Source organism: Colletotrichum phormii (genome assembly GCF_030913505.1).
Source record: "Colletotrichum phormii strain CBS 102054 chromosome Unknown BDP81scaffold_8, whole genome shotgun sequence".
Taxonomy (NCBI): Eukaryota; Fungi; Ascomycota; class Sordariomycetes; order Glomerellales; family Glomerellaceae; genus Colletotrichum; species Colletotrichum phormii.
Genome location: NW_026851450.1, coordinates 1269430 through 1284825, shown reverse-complemented (window position 1 = coordinate 1284825; position 15396 = coordinate 1269430). Strand labels below are relative to the sequence as shown.

Here is a 15396-nt window from a genome sequence, read left to right as displayed (position 1 = left end):
TCATTTATTATGCTTCTCCCGCGAAACTAGGGCATGGAGCTCATAAGTTATACTTTTCCCACCCTCGTGATTAGATTGTTACTCCTCTCGGCGGCCCAAGATCGCCTCAGACTATGAAGCTGAAGTTCAAGTGCAGATACATAAGATGATGATCACTCCCACTCAAGGCAACTGATTCAACACTCCCAGCCATCACAATATCGTACAATCATTCCGTAAAATTACAGTCTTCATCGCAACGATGCAGTTCCTCAACGCAATTCTCGTCTTTGCCTCGCTCGCAGTTGCTGCTCCCGCTGTGGATGTGGCTGCCGCCCCTCTTGAGGCGAGAGCGGTTCCTAGCCCTTGCTACTCCGCCCAGAAGTTGACCTGGAACACGGGCCAGATCCCTGGTGACGGTGGATGGGTCGTACGTAGTTTTTCCCGTACAAAGATTGTGGTGGAATACTAATTACTGTACCTTCAGTGCTACGCAACCCCCTCCGGACCCTGCACTAAGTACTCCTGGAAGACCAACCTTCCTTACTACAGCGTAAGTACATCACCCGTTTTGAAGACTAGCATTTGCCGGTTTGCTAACATTGGATGCTTCTTAGTGCACCTGATATGATTGCCCTCTATGTGGCGACATGAGCGTTAAATTCGACGTTCCCAATTGCATCCTGAGCTTGTATATACAAGGATACGAAACAATGCTCAGATTCACTTCAGGATATGTCGCGTTTTTGGTTCAGTGTACAATGATTTTGAGGGGCGCTACAAAGGCGTACAACTGCCTTTCTCGTGTAGCATTATATAAGCGATCTACTCATCCTTTGTGTCATGTTGCATTACTTCCCACAGAGTCAGTCTTCAGCACTAATTGAAAAGTCCACGACATGTCTTACAGATGCAAACCTCAGTTGGCGGGCATGGACGGCTACTTCTTTATTTGAGTCGAAACAGACCTTTCCAGCATCCATCCCCTTGAGCCCCGTAGAAAAAAGTCAACAACGCGCTTGCTCACTAATCTGTGCCTTCTGCCTCAGAAGGAGATCCACGGCTTGGCGCCGTTTACGTGAGCAGCTAGATCCGGGAGGTGGGTATTATCGCCACATCGAACCAGACGGGCCGCACTGCCTGAATCAGGCCTTGGCGATACCGGAGATCTCAGATAATATCACTGCATGGACTGAGTGCTTTTATCAACCTCTAGAATAACTTCCCGAAAACGAAGTTCTGTAAGCGTCACCATGGAAATTCCGCGGACGATACTTGTGTCGAGTCCGTAACAAAGTGTTTTAGACAATGGCGCGGCGTATAAAGGCTACACTTCAGTTGCATCTTGCTTTCCAATTGATGTAGCAAACAATCCTGCTTATATCAAACTTTCAACATGGCAAACGCACAGGCACTTGGCATCCCTCCTGGAAAGACTTCTGTCAAGGTGTCCATCATCGACACTACCTTTGACGCCGATATACCAACCGGAATGTTCCTCGGTCCAGCTATCAAAGGCTTTGATCGGTGGCATGCGGTAGCATACGCGTTTTTGATAACCCATGTCGACACCGAGGGGAGAGAACGCCGCGTTATCTTTGACCTCGGAAGTCCAACCGACCTTGAGAACGACTTTCCCCCTCCTGTGGTGCAAAGCATCAAAAGTCTGGGCAGCCGTATGGAAGCGAAGCACTACGTTTCTGAGATCTTGGAAAATAATGGTGTCCCATTGGAAAGCATCGAAGGAATGATATGGAGGTAAGCTTCACCTGAGCCGGAGAAACCATTGAAGCTATCAACGGCATCACAATGCAACTTGCTGATACCTTCTCTCAGTCACGCTCATTGCGATCATGTCGGAAGACCTTCTCTGTTCCCAAAGTCAACCTCTCTTATAGTTGGTCCAGGAGTCAAGTCTTCATTCTTCCTGGGGTTTCCAGCCGTTCAGGACTCCCCAGTATGGGCTCGAGAGTTCGAGGGAAGAGAAGTTCTGGAACTCAAGTTCAACGACAACTTGAAGATCGGGGGTTTCGATGCCATAGACTACTTTGGTGACGGCAGCTTCTACTTGCTGTTAGCGCCTGGACACTCCGTGGGCCACTTCAACGCCCTTGCGCGGACTTCCGAGGACACCTACATCTACTTCGCTGGCGACTCCTTCCACCACACTGCGCTTCTTCGGCCCCATCCTGGCGCCCGCCTCCCTAGCGAGATCAACATGCCGGGCGGAACTTGTTGCTCTGGTGCAGCATTCCATCCCATTCATCCCGTCGGCAGAGGCGCTGGTGAGCTGTAGCAATATGAGGAGGCGTTTCGGCGCCTAGACGAGGATCCGAACGTGACTCCGTTCTGTACCGTCCCTGAACTGCCGTCGGGCGAGCCGGTCATGACCTTGCACTTACAAGACGCCCGTGATACCATCAAGGCGGTCCAGAAGTTTGATGCAGACCCTAACGTCTTCGTCATCGCTGCCCATGATGCCAGTCTGCATGATGTGCTCGACTTCTTCCCCAAGGATGGAAGCGAATGGCAAGCAAAGGGTTGGAAGGAGAAGGGCCGCTGGCAGTCTTTGCATGACTTTGCCGCTTTGGTGAATGCATCCTAGTGGTGCTCATTACAGCCGATCAAGTAGAACTCACTGTTACGGGCTGGACCCGATTAGTGGATCCGGGCTAAGGCCCGGATTCTGCCACGACTTACCGCGCCAATTCCGCGTGGGTCCCACTTGAACGTTTTTCCTCTGCGGAATCCCCGCCCCAAATCTCTCCTCTTCAGCTTAGATTCTATACTGAAATCACCCCTACGTGGCCTCACGAGGGCTGGGCTCTTAACACTCACTAAGGTGGAAGTGTGTGCATGTAGTCATAAGGACCTAGGGAGTAACAATTCATCATGCGCATTTGGTTCCTGCAATCTGATCGAACACATGAGAGCGCAGAAGTGACTATATCGCCAATTGTATCATGTTGTCAACAGTAGATTGCCAGCCTGATAAATATGTTCTGCCATTGCTAGAGCCAGTGAAGGGGTCACCATGATGCATCAAATTTGACCGATGAGGTGATCACCGAATCTCAGAATAGCTCAAATACGTAGCCATTGCCTGAAATACTTAAAGTATAAGTCAAGTGTTGGATGGAGACGAGAGAAGAACGTGTAAGTCAGGGTCGCAAAGAGTTAGGTGTCGCAGCGCCACACGTGGCGCTGCCGGTTACTGCCGTACGATACCGCTTTCCACAAGCCGATTACCCGTCTTGTACGGTATATAGATAGGACCCTCATACGGGTCTTCCACTTAGAGGAATCAAGCCACTTTCTACCATACAAGTCTTCCACTTGCTACCTCGCTTTGTGATATTAGGGGATGGCAAGGTCTTCTTTATTTTAGCCGCCTAAATCTAACTCAACCGCCCCCACAGCCAAGACAATTATATTACGGCTAGCTAGTCGTAGTGAGGTATCTTTATAGAAGTTGAGGCTACGGAACTGATATGTTAAGACCCAACATGCATGACCAAGAACAAGGTCTGCCCCGCAGGCTCTGCCCCGCAGGTTCGCGGCGGCTACAGCGCACCATGTATGCAGAGGACAAGGAACACTAGGCACCCTCTCACGGAACGGAAGAACTATGGACAAGTCACGTGATGATAAGAGATAAGAGATAAGGATGAGGATATGTTGGATATGAGTTATCCAAGCGATCCTTGGATAACCAGGATATGAGCTATCCAACATATCCAAACAAGGACACTGTCCAGCACAAAGGACATGTTCAGAATCAGGACTTGTATATAAGGATGGACTTGAGCCGGACTCTAGGACAGACTTCCCATAGCTTCTTCAGCAATTAACTTCGTATCAAGATTAACATCCGCTTTCAGCTACTACCTTGACAAGACTACGATTGATCACCGAAGCCTTACCTACCCTTACGATTGACAGACATAGCTTCCCTGAAGCTATCCCCGACTACGATTACTGTTACCAGTTCCGCAGCCTCAACTTCTGCAAACTACCCCTACGACTAGCTGGCCGTAACATGATAATAGTAATAGTCGGATGTAATAATCGGATGATTATTATACTTCGTTAAATAGTCTTAAGTAGGTTATGTCTGTACGTCGTAAGGTAGGTAAGGCTTCGGTGATTAATCGTAGTCTTATCAAAGAGGTTCTTAGGGAAGATAGCTAAAAGCGATTATAAGATCTAATACAAAGTTAATTGCTAAAGAAGCTATCCCATCGAGTGCTGCAAGGCGACAGTACATTGAGATGCGGGGGAGCAGCCAATCGGGCCACTTCGGGCCCCTTTTTCCAACCAACCAACGTAATTGATAATAGATACTTCCAATTATTAGAGATTCTGCGTATGAAATCGGTACCAGCAATCTTCTGAGTTACAGAGAGCTACATCGCACTCGAGGCAGTTTGGTGGATGTACCGTAGTAGAAATCATAGGGGCAACTCAAGCAGTGGATGTACCAGATGCGGTGCGGGGTAAAAGAGGGCCCCTTATGTGGAGCCAATGTACTGTCGCCTTGCAGCACTCGATGGGATAGGAAGTCTATCCTAGAGCCCGGCTCGAGTCTATCCTATATATAAGTCCTGATCCTGTCTGAATATATCCTTTGTATGTTACGGCCTAAACGGTTGGTCCCTGTTGGTATCACAGGCGTGATACATTTCCTCATGAGGGTGTATCTTCGGCAACAATCATGTCGATGTCCGTGATAATTGCTGTTGTTCTTCTTCCTATTTACATTGTGGGCAGGGGCCGATCGAAGTAGGTGGGGACGGCCTGGGTGGTTGCCCCACCTTAACTGGCCGTGGTGACTAAGCCAGTTATCCCACTTCGCCCAGGGCAGGCGCCAGCCAGCTGACGGTTAGTCAGGGTGGCCAGCGGAATATGCATATGTGAGTGAGCAGAAAAGAGCGTCTATTCGTACTAAAGAGTGGATGGAATCACCACAGGCTTGTGGGCCTAATGCTATCCTAATAAGTCTTGCAGAGCTAGGACCAGGTGGAAATGACAGTCTGGCCTGTTTCGTGATGGTCAGACCATTCCGAATGGGTTATGTCCATGACTCGCGTAGAAGCATGCATGGATTCTGTCACCAGCCCACGATACCTGCCCATTGCTCCTTATCAGCCTTGCCGTTCCGACAGTCCCGTTATGGCGTAGCTATATAATACAGAACAAGGGAAAATGATGCGGAGTCATCATTATCGAAGCTTTTGCTTTGTGCCATAGTTGGTTGCCTTGACCTGCTCGTAGCATTGTAGTTGGGACCGATTTTACCTTATTAGTCCTTTAGGGGTGGACCGCCTTTATCTTGTCGATGATGACGATGATGATGTATTTAACGTCTGGTAACAAAAGTACGTGCCGGGCGCTATGCCGACATGGTCTATGCTAATCTAAACTATGTTACAGGCTACCGTCTTCACCTAACGTTCCTGTTCAATGACTCGGGCAAATTTCGGAAAAGAAATTAGTCTCCTCTATCTATTCGCATAGAAGAGAGGCTCCCTTAGCAGAACCTAACAAGAAATCAATACTTAATTTGGCCATACATTGGCGGAAGTAGCGCGGTATAGCCTTGCGTCCACGCTTGCTGAAGTAGAAATGGACTGGTGTCTTGGGTTTCCCACAGCTGTAGTTGAGCAACGCATCTTGATGAGCGAATCTCTCGTGGTATGCTGCAAAGTCTCCATGATGGGATCTTGCTGCGTATAGCCTTCCTAGTAAGTGCCGAGGGAGGCGGAGTTCGGGCGGCTTGGGGTGAAGAATTATCTCGAGGTCGGCATATTGCCGAGAGGGCATTGGGACAGCCATTTTCTGGCAAAGGCTTGGAAGGTAGCTACTTTAGCTTGCCTTTCTAGGTGCGCTAATGAGGGCTGTGGTACAGTCCATCGCTTGTTCTTCTTCACGGGAATGTCGATGCGACTACTGGGTCGCATTTCTCCATAATCTTTCTCCCTCAGCTCGGATGACCCGTAGCTGAGCCTTATCCCTCCTCTGGACTACCCCCTTCACCACTTTGGGTTGGATAGGGCAAGTCGCATCGAAGGCGGCGTGAGGCCCGTTACACGACGGGCATTTAAAGGGGCAGTCGCAGCCATCGTGACCCTCAGTGCCGCCGCAGGGTGCCCGGTGTTGATCAGTTGTGTAGGAAGGAGAGCTACACTTAAGGCATCTCTTCCTTCTGGTGCACGTTCGTTCGCTATGAAAACCGCCGCAGCGGAGACATTAAGGAGACCTCTTCTCCTTCGGGAACTACAGGTTTATAAAAACGCTGGCCCCCATCAAACGGAGGCGTCTTAGTAATTACCTTACGGCTTCCGCCTTAAACCAGGCTATCACCGTGCCTAGCCTTTCGACTTCGTCCTTCCTAGAGAAGTGTGCTTTTTCAGGCTTGAGTTTCGTCGAGACCTGGATCTCTTCAAGGAGCTCCTCGGTCGTGATTTCCAGCTCAGTGTTGGTTACCAGAAATGCCTGGTGTAAGGGACGTTTACGATATAGGCTCGGATCCAGGTATCGCGTTACTCGATCGCTTACGCTTGGAAAAGGGCAGCGATCTATTCTCTATTCTTTAGCAGGACTTTTACACCATCCATTAACGAAGGTAGGAGTGCTAATCCTATCTTAACATGGTCGATCCCCTTAAGGGCTTCTCGGGCTTGGGGACTTAGCCTTTCCCGAACGAAGATATATATATCGTAGGCTTTCTCGTTCCGAAGCGGGCTTTTAGGTAATAAACGCGTAAAGACGCGTAGATCGTTTAAGGCCGCCCGGTTTGTAGCTTATTTTGCGGCTTGTTTGGCTGGCGTTGGTTCATCCTATCTTCTGGACAGTAGCTGGCTCGCCGCCGCCGCATATGAACGGACTGGGGGCGGCTGGTTCTGGGTTGTGTGCGAGGGATGCCCCTGGGAACTCAGGTCAGTCTCGCTAGGCCCTGTGCCAATAGCGTGCATAGACCTTGCTAGACCACGTTGATGCCGGTTTGAACGCTGTTTCTCCTCCTAAAGTTCTCTCTCCAAGGATTCGATCTTTATCAAACAGTCTTTCAAAGGTATGTGTGGGAACAAACGGCAATCGCTAGGTATACACGGAGCCGAGCTATGTCACGTGCCGAAGGCATGTGACACACCTCAGCTCCCTCCTTCCATATCACGAGCCTTCGCGTTTACAACTTCTGAATGAACTTCTGAACACATACCTCGAAAGGTACCCACTGTTAGTAATTGTTAAGGTTATAGAGGGCTACGGCCCACTGCACTATCATCTCTCAACATCAGCCCATACGAGCTGAATTCCACGACCATGGCGGTCTCCCTAGATGTAGGGCCATCGATCACGGTTCACGGGGAGCCGGTATATCTCGGCGGTCGGGACGAGTCCGGAAGCCGACTGCAAAGGTCAGAGTGGTTGAGCAGGTTAACCACCAGGACAACTCTGAGCTTAAAGACGAGATCAACAAGCTTTCGAATCTTGTCCAGGACCTCCTACGTCGGGACGCCGAGAGGGAACAGTTTTTGAAAGACTGTTTGACGAAGATCGAATCCTTGGAGAGAGAACTTCAGGAGGAGAAACAGCGTTCAAACCGGCATCAACGTGGTCTAGCAAGGTCTATGCACGCTATTGGCACAGGGCCTAGCGAGACTGACCTGAGTTCCCAGGGGCATCCCTCGCACACAACCCAGAACCAGCCGCCCCCAGTCCGTTCATACGCGGCGGCGGCGAGCCAGCACTGTCCAGAAGATAGGATGAACCAACGCCAGCCAAACAAGCCGCAAAATAAGCTACAAACCGGGCGGCCTTAAACGATCTACGCGTCTTACGCGTTTATTACCTAAAAGCCCGCTTCGGAACGAGAAAGCCTACGATATATATATCTTCGTTCGGGAAAGGCTAAGTCCCCAAGCCCGAGAAGCCCTTAAGGGGATCGACCATGTTAAGATAGGATTAGTACTCCTACCTTCGTCAATGGATAGTGCAAAGTCCTGCTAGAGAATAGAGAATAGATCGCTGCCCTTCTCTAAGTATAAGTGATCGAGCAACGCGATACCTGGATCCGAGCCTATATTGCAAACGTCCCTTACACCAGGCATTATCTGGTAACCAACACTGAGCTGGAAATTACGACCGAGGAGCTCCTTGAAGAGATCTAGGTCTCGACGAAACTCAAGCCTGAAAAAGCACACTTCTCTAGGAAGGACGAAGTCAAAGGCTAGGCACGGTGATAGCCTGGTTCAAGGCGGAAGCCGTAAGGCAACTACTAAGACGCCTCCGTTTGATGGGGGCCAGCGTTTTTATAAACCTACAGTTCCCGAAGGAGAAGAGGTCTCCTTAATATCTCCGCTGCGGCGGTTTTCACAGCGAACGAACGTGCACCAGAAGGAAGAGATGCCTCAAGTGTAGCTCTCCTTCCTACACAACTGATCAACACCGGGCACCCTGCGGCGGCACTGAGGGTCACGATGGCTGCGACTGCCCCTTTAAATGCCCGTTGTGTAACGGGCCTTACGCCGCCTTCGATGCGACTTGCCCTATCCAACCTAAAGTGGTGAAGGGGGTAGTCTAGAGGAGGGATAAGGCTCAGCTACGGGCTATCCGAGCTGAGGGAGAAAGATTATGGAGAAATGCGACCTAGCAGTCGCATCGACATTCCCGTGAAGAAGAACAAGCGATGGACTATACCCCGGCGAATAAGACATAAAAGAAGAATATAGCCCTTTAAAACCCTACAAATTATGTAAGCGAATGTGGGTAGGCGGGCATCCGCCCACGAAACAGTACTAAACCTAGCTTACGTAGCCCAGATCGATATACTCCTAATATAAGAGCCATCTATCCGTTCGGAGGAGAGGAGGCTTATAAGACACCACCCAGGTTTTAAGACTTTCACCCTAGTAGATAACTGGACCGAAGACCGTCCTAGGGTACTTACCTACCTCCGCAGAGGAACTAGGGTACGAGGCGTATAAATACGGCCTCTACCCGATCCATCCACAGACCTACTCTTCTTACGACTCCTCTCAGGAACGAAGGAGGTCCTTACAGTTATTAACGTATATAACGCCCCTCGTGGCTCTCTACGATCTGGCCAGGCTCTCAGGAACATCCTAGCGGCCTGGTAACCCAAACCTGAGGATCGAGTACTGATTGCGGGGGATTTTAACTTACACCATTGGACGTGGCAGCCCGAGGCCACGAGTTCCCCGGACGCTGAAAACCTAGTAGAATGGGCAGAAGCCGCTAGTCTTGTCCTAATGTCACCTATAGGTGAACCCACGCACAAAGGCGGCAACACCCTAGATTTATGCTGGGCGTCCAGTAACCTCCATGGGGCTTCCACCAGTATAGAAACGTCACTACACACGACATCAGACCACGAATCTCTGCTTACCCGGGTCCCCTTGGCCCTGATCGATTTACCCAGCCAGACCCCGGGAAGGTTTCGGCTCGACACGATGGACGAGGAGCTTTTCCTCGGCATCATTAACGCAACTTATAACCCATGCGCCGCACTGTAAGCAACATCTAAGACCCATAGTCTTTAGATCTCCTAGCACAATAGCTTACGGACTGTCTTATTAAAGCACTCACGGCTTCCATAAAGCGCACGCTCGGGAAAGGTATAGGGAGACCATACTGGAGCGAGAGCTATATACGTAAACACCGAGCCTATGCGAGTAAGCGAGCGATATTAGTAAGACTCCGCGCAGCCGGAGTGAACTGCCAATGGGAAGAAGAGGAGGTCGAAGCTCTAAAATAGGACTTCCTCTACGAGTTTAAACGCTCTAAGGATGCCTTTTAGAAAGATAAGATCTCCTTAGCCTCCTTAAGCAAAGACATATTTGAAATGGTCGGTTGGCATAAAGCTACAGGATCCTTTTAGACCCCGCCACTCCGAGATGTAGATAACTAAGATACGCTTGTCTCATAACCAAAAGAGAATCGCGACTTATTTACCCGCGTCCTCCTTAGAAATGCTGCAATCTCCGAGGACATACCAATAGAAAGCCCAGTCTTACAAAGGCAAGCTATGCTTCCTTTCCCGCAGGTTATGAAGGACGAGGTACGGTCTTCGGTTCTCACCGTAGGAAACACGACTCCTGGGACCGACGGAATCACTACGACTACTTTAAAAATAGCATGGCTAGTTATCGAGGATATTGTCCTCTTACTTTATAGCGGGTGTATATACGAGGGTTAGCATCCTACTTATTTTAAAGAAGCAACTCTCATGATCCTAGTAAAACCGGGAAAAAGAGATAAGATACTCCCGCGCTCCTATAGGCTAATTGCGCTCTTGGCCGTCCTCGGAAAAGGCTTGGAGAGACTCATCGCTAGACAACTTGCCTGGATCGTAGTTAAACATCGTGTTCTACACGATCAACAGTTTAGAGCACTCCCTCTTCGCTCTTATAGCGACCTTATCGCAGCGGCTATCCACGATATCGAGTGCGCCTAGCAAAGAGGCCTGGTTACCTCTATACTTACGCTCGACATAAAAGGGGCTTTCGACGCCGTACTCCCAGGACGACTGGTCCGACGCCTCTACGAACAAGGATGGCCGGAGAACCTCGTACGCTGGGTCTCAAGCTTTATTACCAGAAGGAGAGTAAGAATAAGACTTAATAGGGAGGTAGGAGACGTCTTCGGTCTCGAATACGGACTACCATAAGGTTTACCCGTATCTCCTATTCTACTTATACTCTATATCGAACCTCTTTTTAAGCTAGGCATAGCTCGCTTAGGAAGGAAGCAATCTCGTTTTGGTTACGCCGATAACGTCGCTATCTTAACAAGCTTAACATTACTAAAGAATAACTATAACATTCTAACTAAGGAATAGAAAGAAACCTTAGGATAGGGCGCGACGGAAGGAATCACTTTTAACCTCGATAAGTCCGAACTAATCTACTTCATTAAGAGACGAAAAGACGGAAACCTATTAATTATAGTAGGTTTGCCGGATGGGAGGTATTATATAGTTCAGGCTATTAAAGAAGGCTCTTCTCTACGCTGGCTCGGCGTTTACTTCGACCGTAAACTCATATTTAAGAGTTACGTAAGAAACCTCTCTGTAAAAGCATGCTAAGTAGTCAATGGACTACGGGGACTAGGGAACACTGTCTAGGGCGCGCCTGCGTACTTACTTCGTCGAGCGATCACCTCTTGTATATTACCTACTCAGTACTATACATCTAAAGCATGGTGGCCCGGCAAGAGCCGGATAAAGAATGGACGTACTATCTCAAACGGGGTTGGTAGTCTGCTACACCAACTGGACGCGACGCAAACCAAAGCCATCAGAGCGATGGTCCCCGTATACAGAACTACGCCTGTACCGATCCTACAGCGCGAGGCGGCTCTACCCCCAGCAGAGGTGATACTGGACGCGAAGCTCCACACAGCGTCCACCAGAATCCATCGTCTGGACGAGCGACACCCTCTCCGAACGAGACTCAGGGACAAATCAGGACCAGACTCACGGCTACGACGAATGGCAAGCCTCGTAAGCAAAAATACCGAATACATCGATCCATTAGAACTCCCCCCTTGGGAGCAACTAGCGGACTGGCAGACAGCCCTCGCCAGGGTCGGCTACGAACCTAATAAGACCAAAGAAGAACAGGCCTTCTCCTTTGCAGGCAGGATGGCAACTTTCTCCAAGCGGGACATTGTTGTCTATACTGACGGGTCCTAGATGTCGGACGGCAGCAGTACCTCCGCCGGAGCAGGCTGGGTAGGGTACCAAGCTACACGGCAGATCTTCCGCGGATCCGAACCACTCGGCTCCCAAACTGAGGTGTATGATGCGGAGGCATATGCTGCGTATCACGGCCTGATGGAAGCTACCCGGGCTCCTACGGCTCGTATGGCAGATAACGTCCATATCTGCCTTGACAACCTTGCAGTCGCGGCTAGACTATACTCCCAGAGCACAGGAAGTAGCCAGGCTAGATTTAGGGCCTTCAATAGGCTCTCTTCCTCCTGGTCTCGAAGACAAAGAGAGAGCTGGACAACCCCCGGCAGGGTTTATGTTTGGTGGTGCCCTGGGCACACGGGAGTACCAGGAAATGAAGAAGCGGATGCTCTAGCCAAGGAAGCCTGCAAACTAATCCCAAAATCACAACCACAGCCCTCATTAGCGCACCTAGAAAGGCAAGCTAAAGTAGCTACCTTCCAAGCCTTTGCCAGAAAATGGCTGTCCCAATGCCCTCGGTAATATGCCGACCTCGAGATAATTCTTCACCCCAAGCCGCCCGAACTCCGCCTCCCTCGGCACTTACTAGGAAGGCTATACGCAGCAAGATCCCATCATGGAGACTTTGCAGCATACCACGAGAGATTCGCTCATCAAGATGCGTTGCTCAACTGCAGCTGTGGGAAACCCAAGACACCAGTCCATTTCTACTTCTGCAAGCGTGGACGCAAGGCTACACCGCGCTACCTCCGCCAACGTATGGCCAAAGCAAGCATTGATTTCTTGTTAGGTTCTGCTAAGGGAGCCTCTCTTCTATACGAATAGATAGAGGAGACCAATTTCTTTTCCGAAATTTGCCCGAGTCATTGAACAGGAACGTTAGGTGAAGACGGTAGCCTGTAACATAGTTTAGATTAGTATAGACCATGTCGGCATAGCGCCCGGCACGTACTTTTGTTACCAGACGTTAAATACATCATCATCATCATCATCAACACTAGTCTTTTCTGTTGCAAGCACCAGTTCATTTCAAAGTCCTGAACAGATAACGTTAGAGCCCATGAAGGATAGCCATCGCGTTCGAGAATGGTCTCCCTTGCGAATGATTACACCAACGCCCGACTACAAATCACGATCTTGTAGCGACGACATACAATACCAACTAACTAAAATATTACGAGGTTCTCCATCGATAAGAAGAAAGAGCATATGTAAACTGAGTCATACTCAACTCAAATTCATTATCTGCATGTCCAGCGAATCCGAACGCCTGGCCCTAAATATTCACATAGGCCGTCTAGCTTTCTTGACCGGCTGGCATTGAATGGTATATAAAAGGAAGAGAATACTCCTATGCCCAAGTCCCCGTCACTCCCGTAGCCTCGTATTGCCGGTTCATTCTATCGTTCTGTTTTCATCTTCTTCCATGGTCGTCTGGAAGTTGGGCTGGACCGTTGGGTGATGCGTGATGTCCCGAATCCAACTCATACCGGGCCTCGGTAGGGGCTTCGTAAATTGGGTTCGTGTTGGCTTCGGCAGCATAAGAATGTGGCTGTGTGTGACCAAGAACCTTTGACTCTTGTCCGCCGTAGTAGTCGTTGGCTGGCGACGGCGAAGAAAGTGTTGAGGCGTTGATGGTACCCGGGCTGTGCTTACCACCAACTGTGCTGCCATCATGGCCAAGCTCGTGGTGATGTTCGCTCGGCTCGACGATTGCCTCCTTTTTGGCCTTTCTCCGACGCCACCAGAAGAAAAACCCGGCGCCAAGTAGCGCGATGGCTCCGAGGGAGACGCCCACACCGATGCCGGCGGCGGCGCCTGATGATAGCCCTCCTGAAGACGATCCTGCTCCCGCGGTGGAGCTCGCGGTAGCAGATCCACTGGTTGCTGTAGGAGTGATGGCGCCCGATCCTGATCCGGTCGCTGTGGCTGTTGCCGAGCCGGTGCTAACGGGTGTAGACTGGAATTTGGAATTAGAGTACCACTCGGTTGTGTTGTGGAATATAGAGAGAGACTTACGCCCGCTGAGTAGATGGTAGAGTATGCACCATCGTTGACAGCTTTTGAACTTGTCATGATCCAGTGCTGAGCAGGTTGACGAGCCGAAACACCGTCGGAGCCCTCGATCTCGCTCGACATGAAGAGGTTGGATCCGGGGTGAACATCGAGCACGTAGCCTGTGCCGTTTGCAACGTTGGTGAACTTGTAGGTACCCGGTTCACTCGCCCACTCAGTGACGTCCCATTGCTGAGTCTCGTCCGATTCCGTTTTTCTCAAGCACCCTCTTGTGCCACTAGGATGAACCTCCGCCGAACTCCAGCACACGGAAAGCTGTTGACTCACGCCGGCCGAGCTTAGTCTCATAAGATACCGGCCATCGTGGTTTGGCACTGGTTGGAACTGCCACACCGCGTCTGTCTTGCCGAAGACCCTGAGGCCATTGTTGGTATCTTGGAGGTTGTTGTTGAGTGGTGTTGAAACGTTCGCAACGCGCCCCTCCGAGATGGCGTACCAGACGTTCGAGTCCAGCGTTACGGCCGACATCGTTGTTATCTTGTTGTCGACTTCTTAAGTAGAGGCTGCGGCCACTCGACGGTTGTCGTCGACGTGCTATCGGTGATGTAGCGTTCGGCGTCTTCCCGCGTATATGCTGTGTTCGCAGGACAGCGAATGAGGCTCAAAACGCCGAAATCAAGCCAACATCATAATGATCACACTCAGAAAGCGATTTTTCTCAGAACATGAAAGATGGAAGGGAGGAAAAGGATTCAAAAGGACAGGAACCTAAGGAGGCTTGCAGGGGCCCCCGGACGACGTGCCGACCCCATTATTAAAAGGCATCAGCGTTAGGGCGGCAGGGGGTCAGATTGACTACACCATCTTAAGGCGGAGAGGAGCGGGAGAGACACGCCAGTGGACTGGTGGGCTGGGGATTGGCTTGTTTGACACTCCGCCCCTTGACGCCACGAACCAATTCATGAAGGATCATCGTCTCTTGAGGTGGCTACTGGCCGACAAATGGTTGGGTACAACGCTGCCGGTGCATCTGTGAAACTATATGGCCTGGTGTAGGAAAAGACAGACAGGCGACCACGTGACATAAGCACGCCAAAAGATCACACCAAAGTCCCGTTAGGACGTGAGACAACATGAGATGGGCCAGCCTTTCAGGCTACGAGAATGGTCAATGGTCCTCTCCCCGTTTCGTGGAAATCCTTCAGGCCCACTCGCGCCGGTATTCGCTTGGCAAACCTGGGCGTCATCCTGTTTGCTCAAAGAAGAAAAGATGGTCGCGGTTCTCGAGATAACCGCGACATGGGAAAGGGAAAGTCACCAAGAAGCGCCGGTTTAGCGTCGAAGCTCTGCGGCGTCAAAACCAACTCTAAATTCTCTTAACCTTCAGGAAGAGTCAGCCACGCGACCGTTGATGACAAGAAGCAAAACAAACATCAGAAACCAGAAAAGCCAGAAAACGAAAGGTCGGCGGGCGGTAGCCGCCACTCGAAATTTAGCAGCGGGAGCTCGAGAAACCGAGCCAAACCGCTTGTGGGCGCAATTATAAGATAGTAAGCGCTAGCAACTCAGCCCTGTCTATTTGGGGGCGCGAAATGGTCGTCAAGGCAAACCTGGCACCAGGGAAACCCCCAGCTTGGTCGTCATCCCTTACATTCGGCCATGATTGGATAAGATGGGCGACAACC

General features: G+C 50.4%; 3 protein-coding genes across 3 annotated transcripts; 2 read left to right on the top strand and 1 right to left on the bottom strand.

Annotated features, from left to right (window-relative positions):
• Positions 1 to 241: 241 nt before the first annotated feature.
• BDP81DRAFT_393516 (uncharacterized protein) lies at positions 242 to 605 on the top strand (the record flags this gene model as incomplete). The annotated part of the gene is made up of 3 exons (XM_060587836.1): positions 242 to 409; positions 467 to 532; positions 597 to 605. The coding sequence occupies 3 exons, from the start codon at positions 242 to 244 to the stop codon at positions 603 to 605; spliced, it is 243 nt and encodes an 80-aa protein (XP_060446441.1).
• A 770-nt stretch (positions 606 to 1375) lies between these two features.
• Positions 1376 to 2584, top strand: BDP81DRAFT_460457 (metallo-beta-lactamase superfamily protein; the record flags this gene model as incomplete). The annotated part of the gene is made up of 3 exons (XM_060593657.1): positions 1376 to 1737; positions 1816 to 2264; positions 2304 to 2584. 3 exons carry the CDS (start codon positions 1376 to 1378, stop codon positions 2582 to 2584), a joined length of 1092 nt encoding a protein of 363 aa, XP_060446440.1.
• A 10039-nt stretch (positions 2585 to 12623) lies between these two features.
• On the bottom strand, positions 12624 to 14470 carry BDP81DRAFT_372843 (uncharacterized protein). Its single transcript, XM_060586664.1, has 2 exons — positions 13715 to 14470; positions 12624 to 13655 (listed from the first exon to the last, which is right to left on the bottom strand). The coding sequence occupies exons 1-2, from the start codon at positions 14237 to 14239 to the stop codon at positions 13110 to 13112; spliced, it is 1071 nt and encodes a 356-aa protein (XP_060446439.1). The 5' UTR covers positions 14240 to 14470; the 3' UTR covers positions 12624 to 13109.
• Positions 14471 to 15396: the final 926 nt, after the last annotated feature.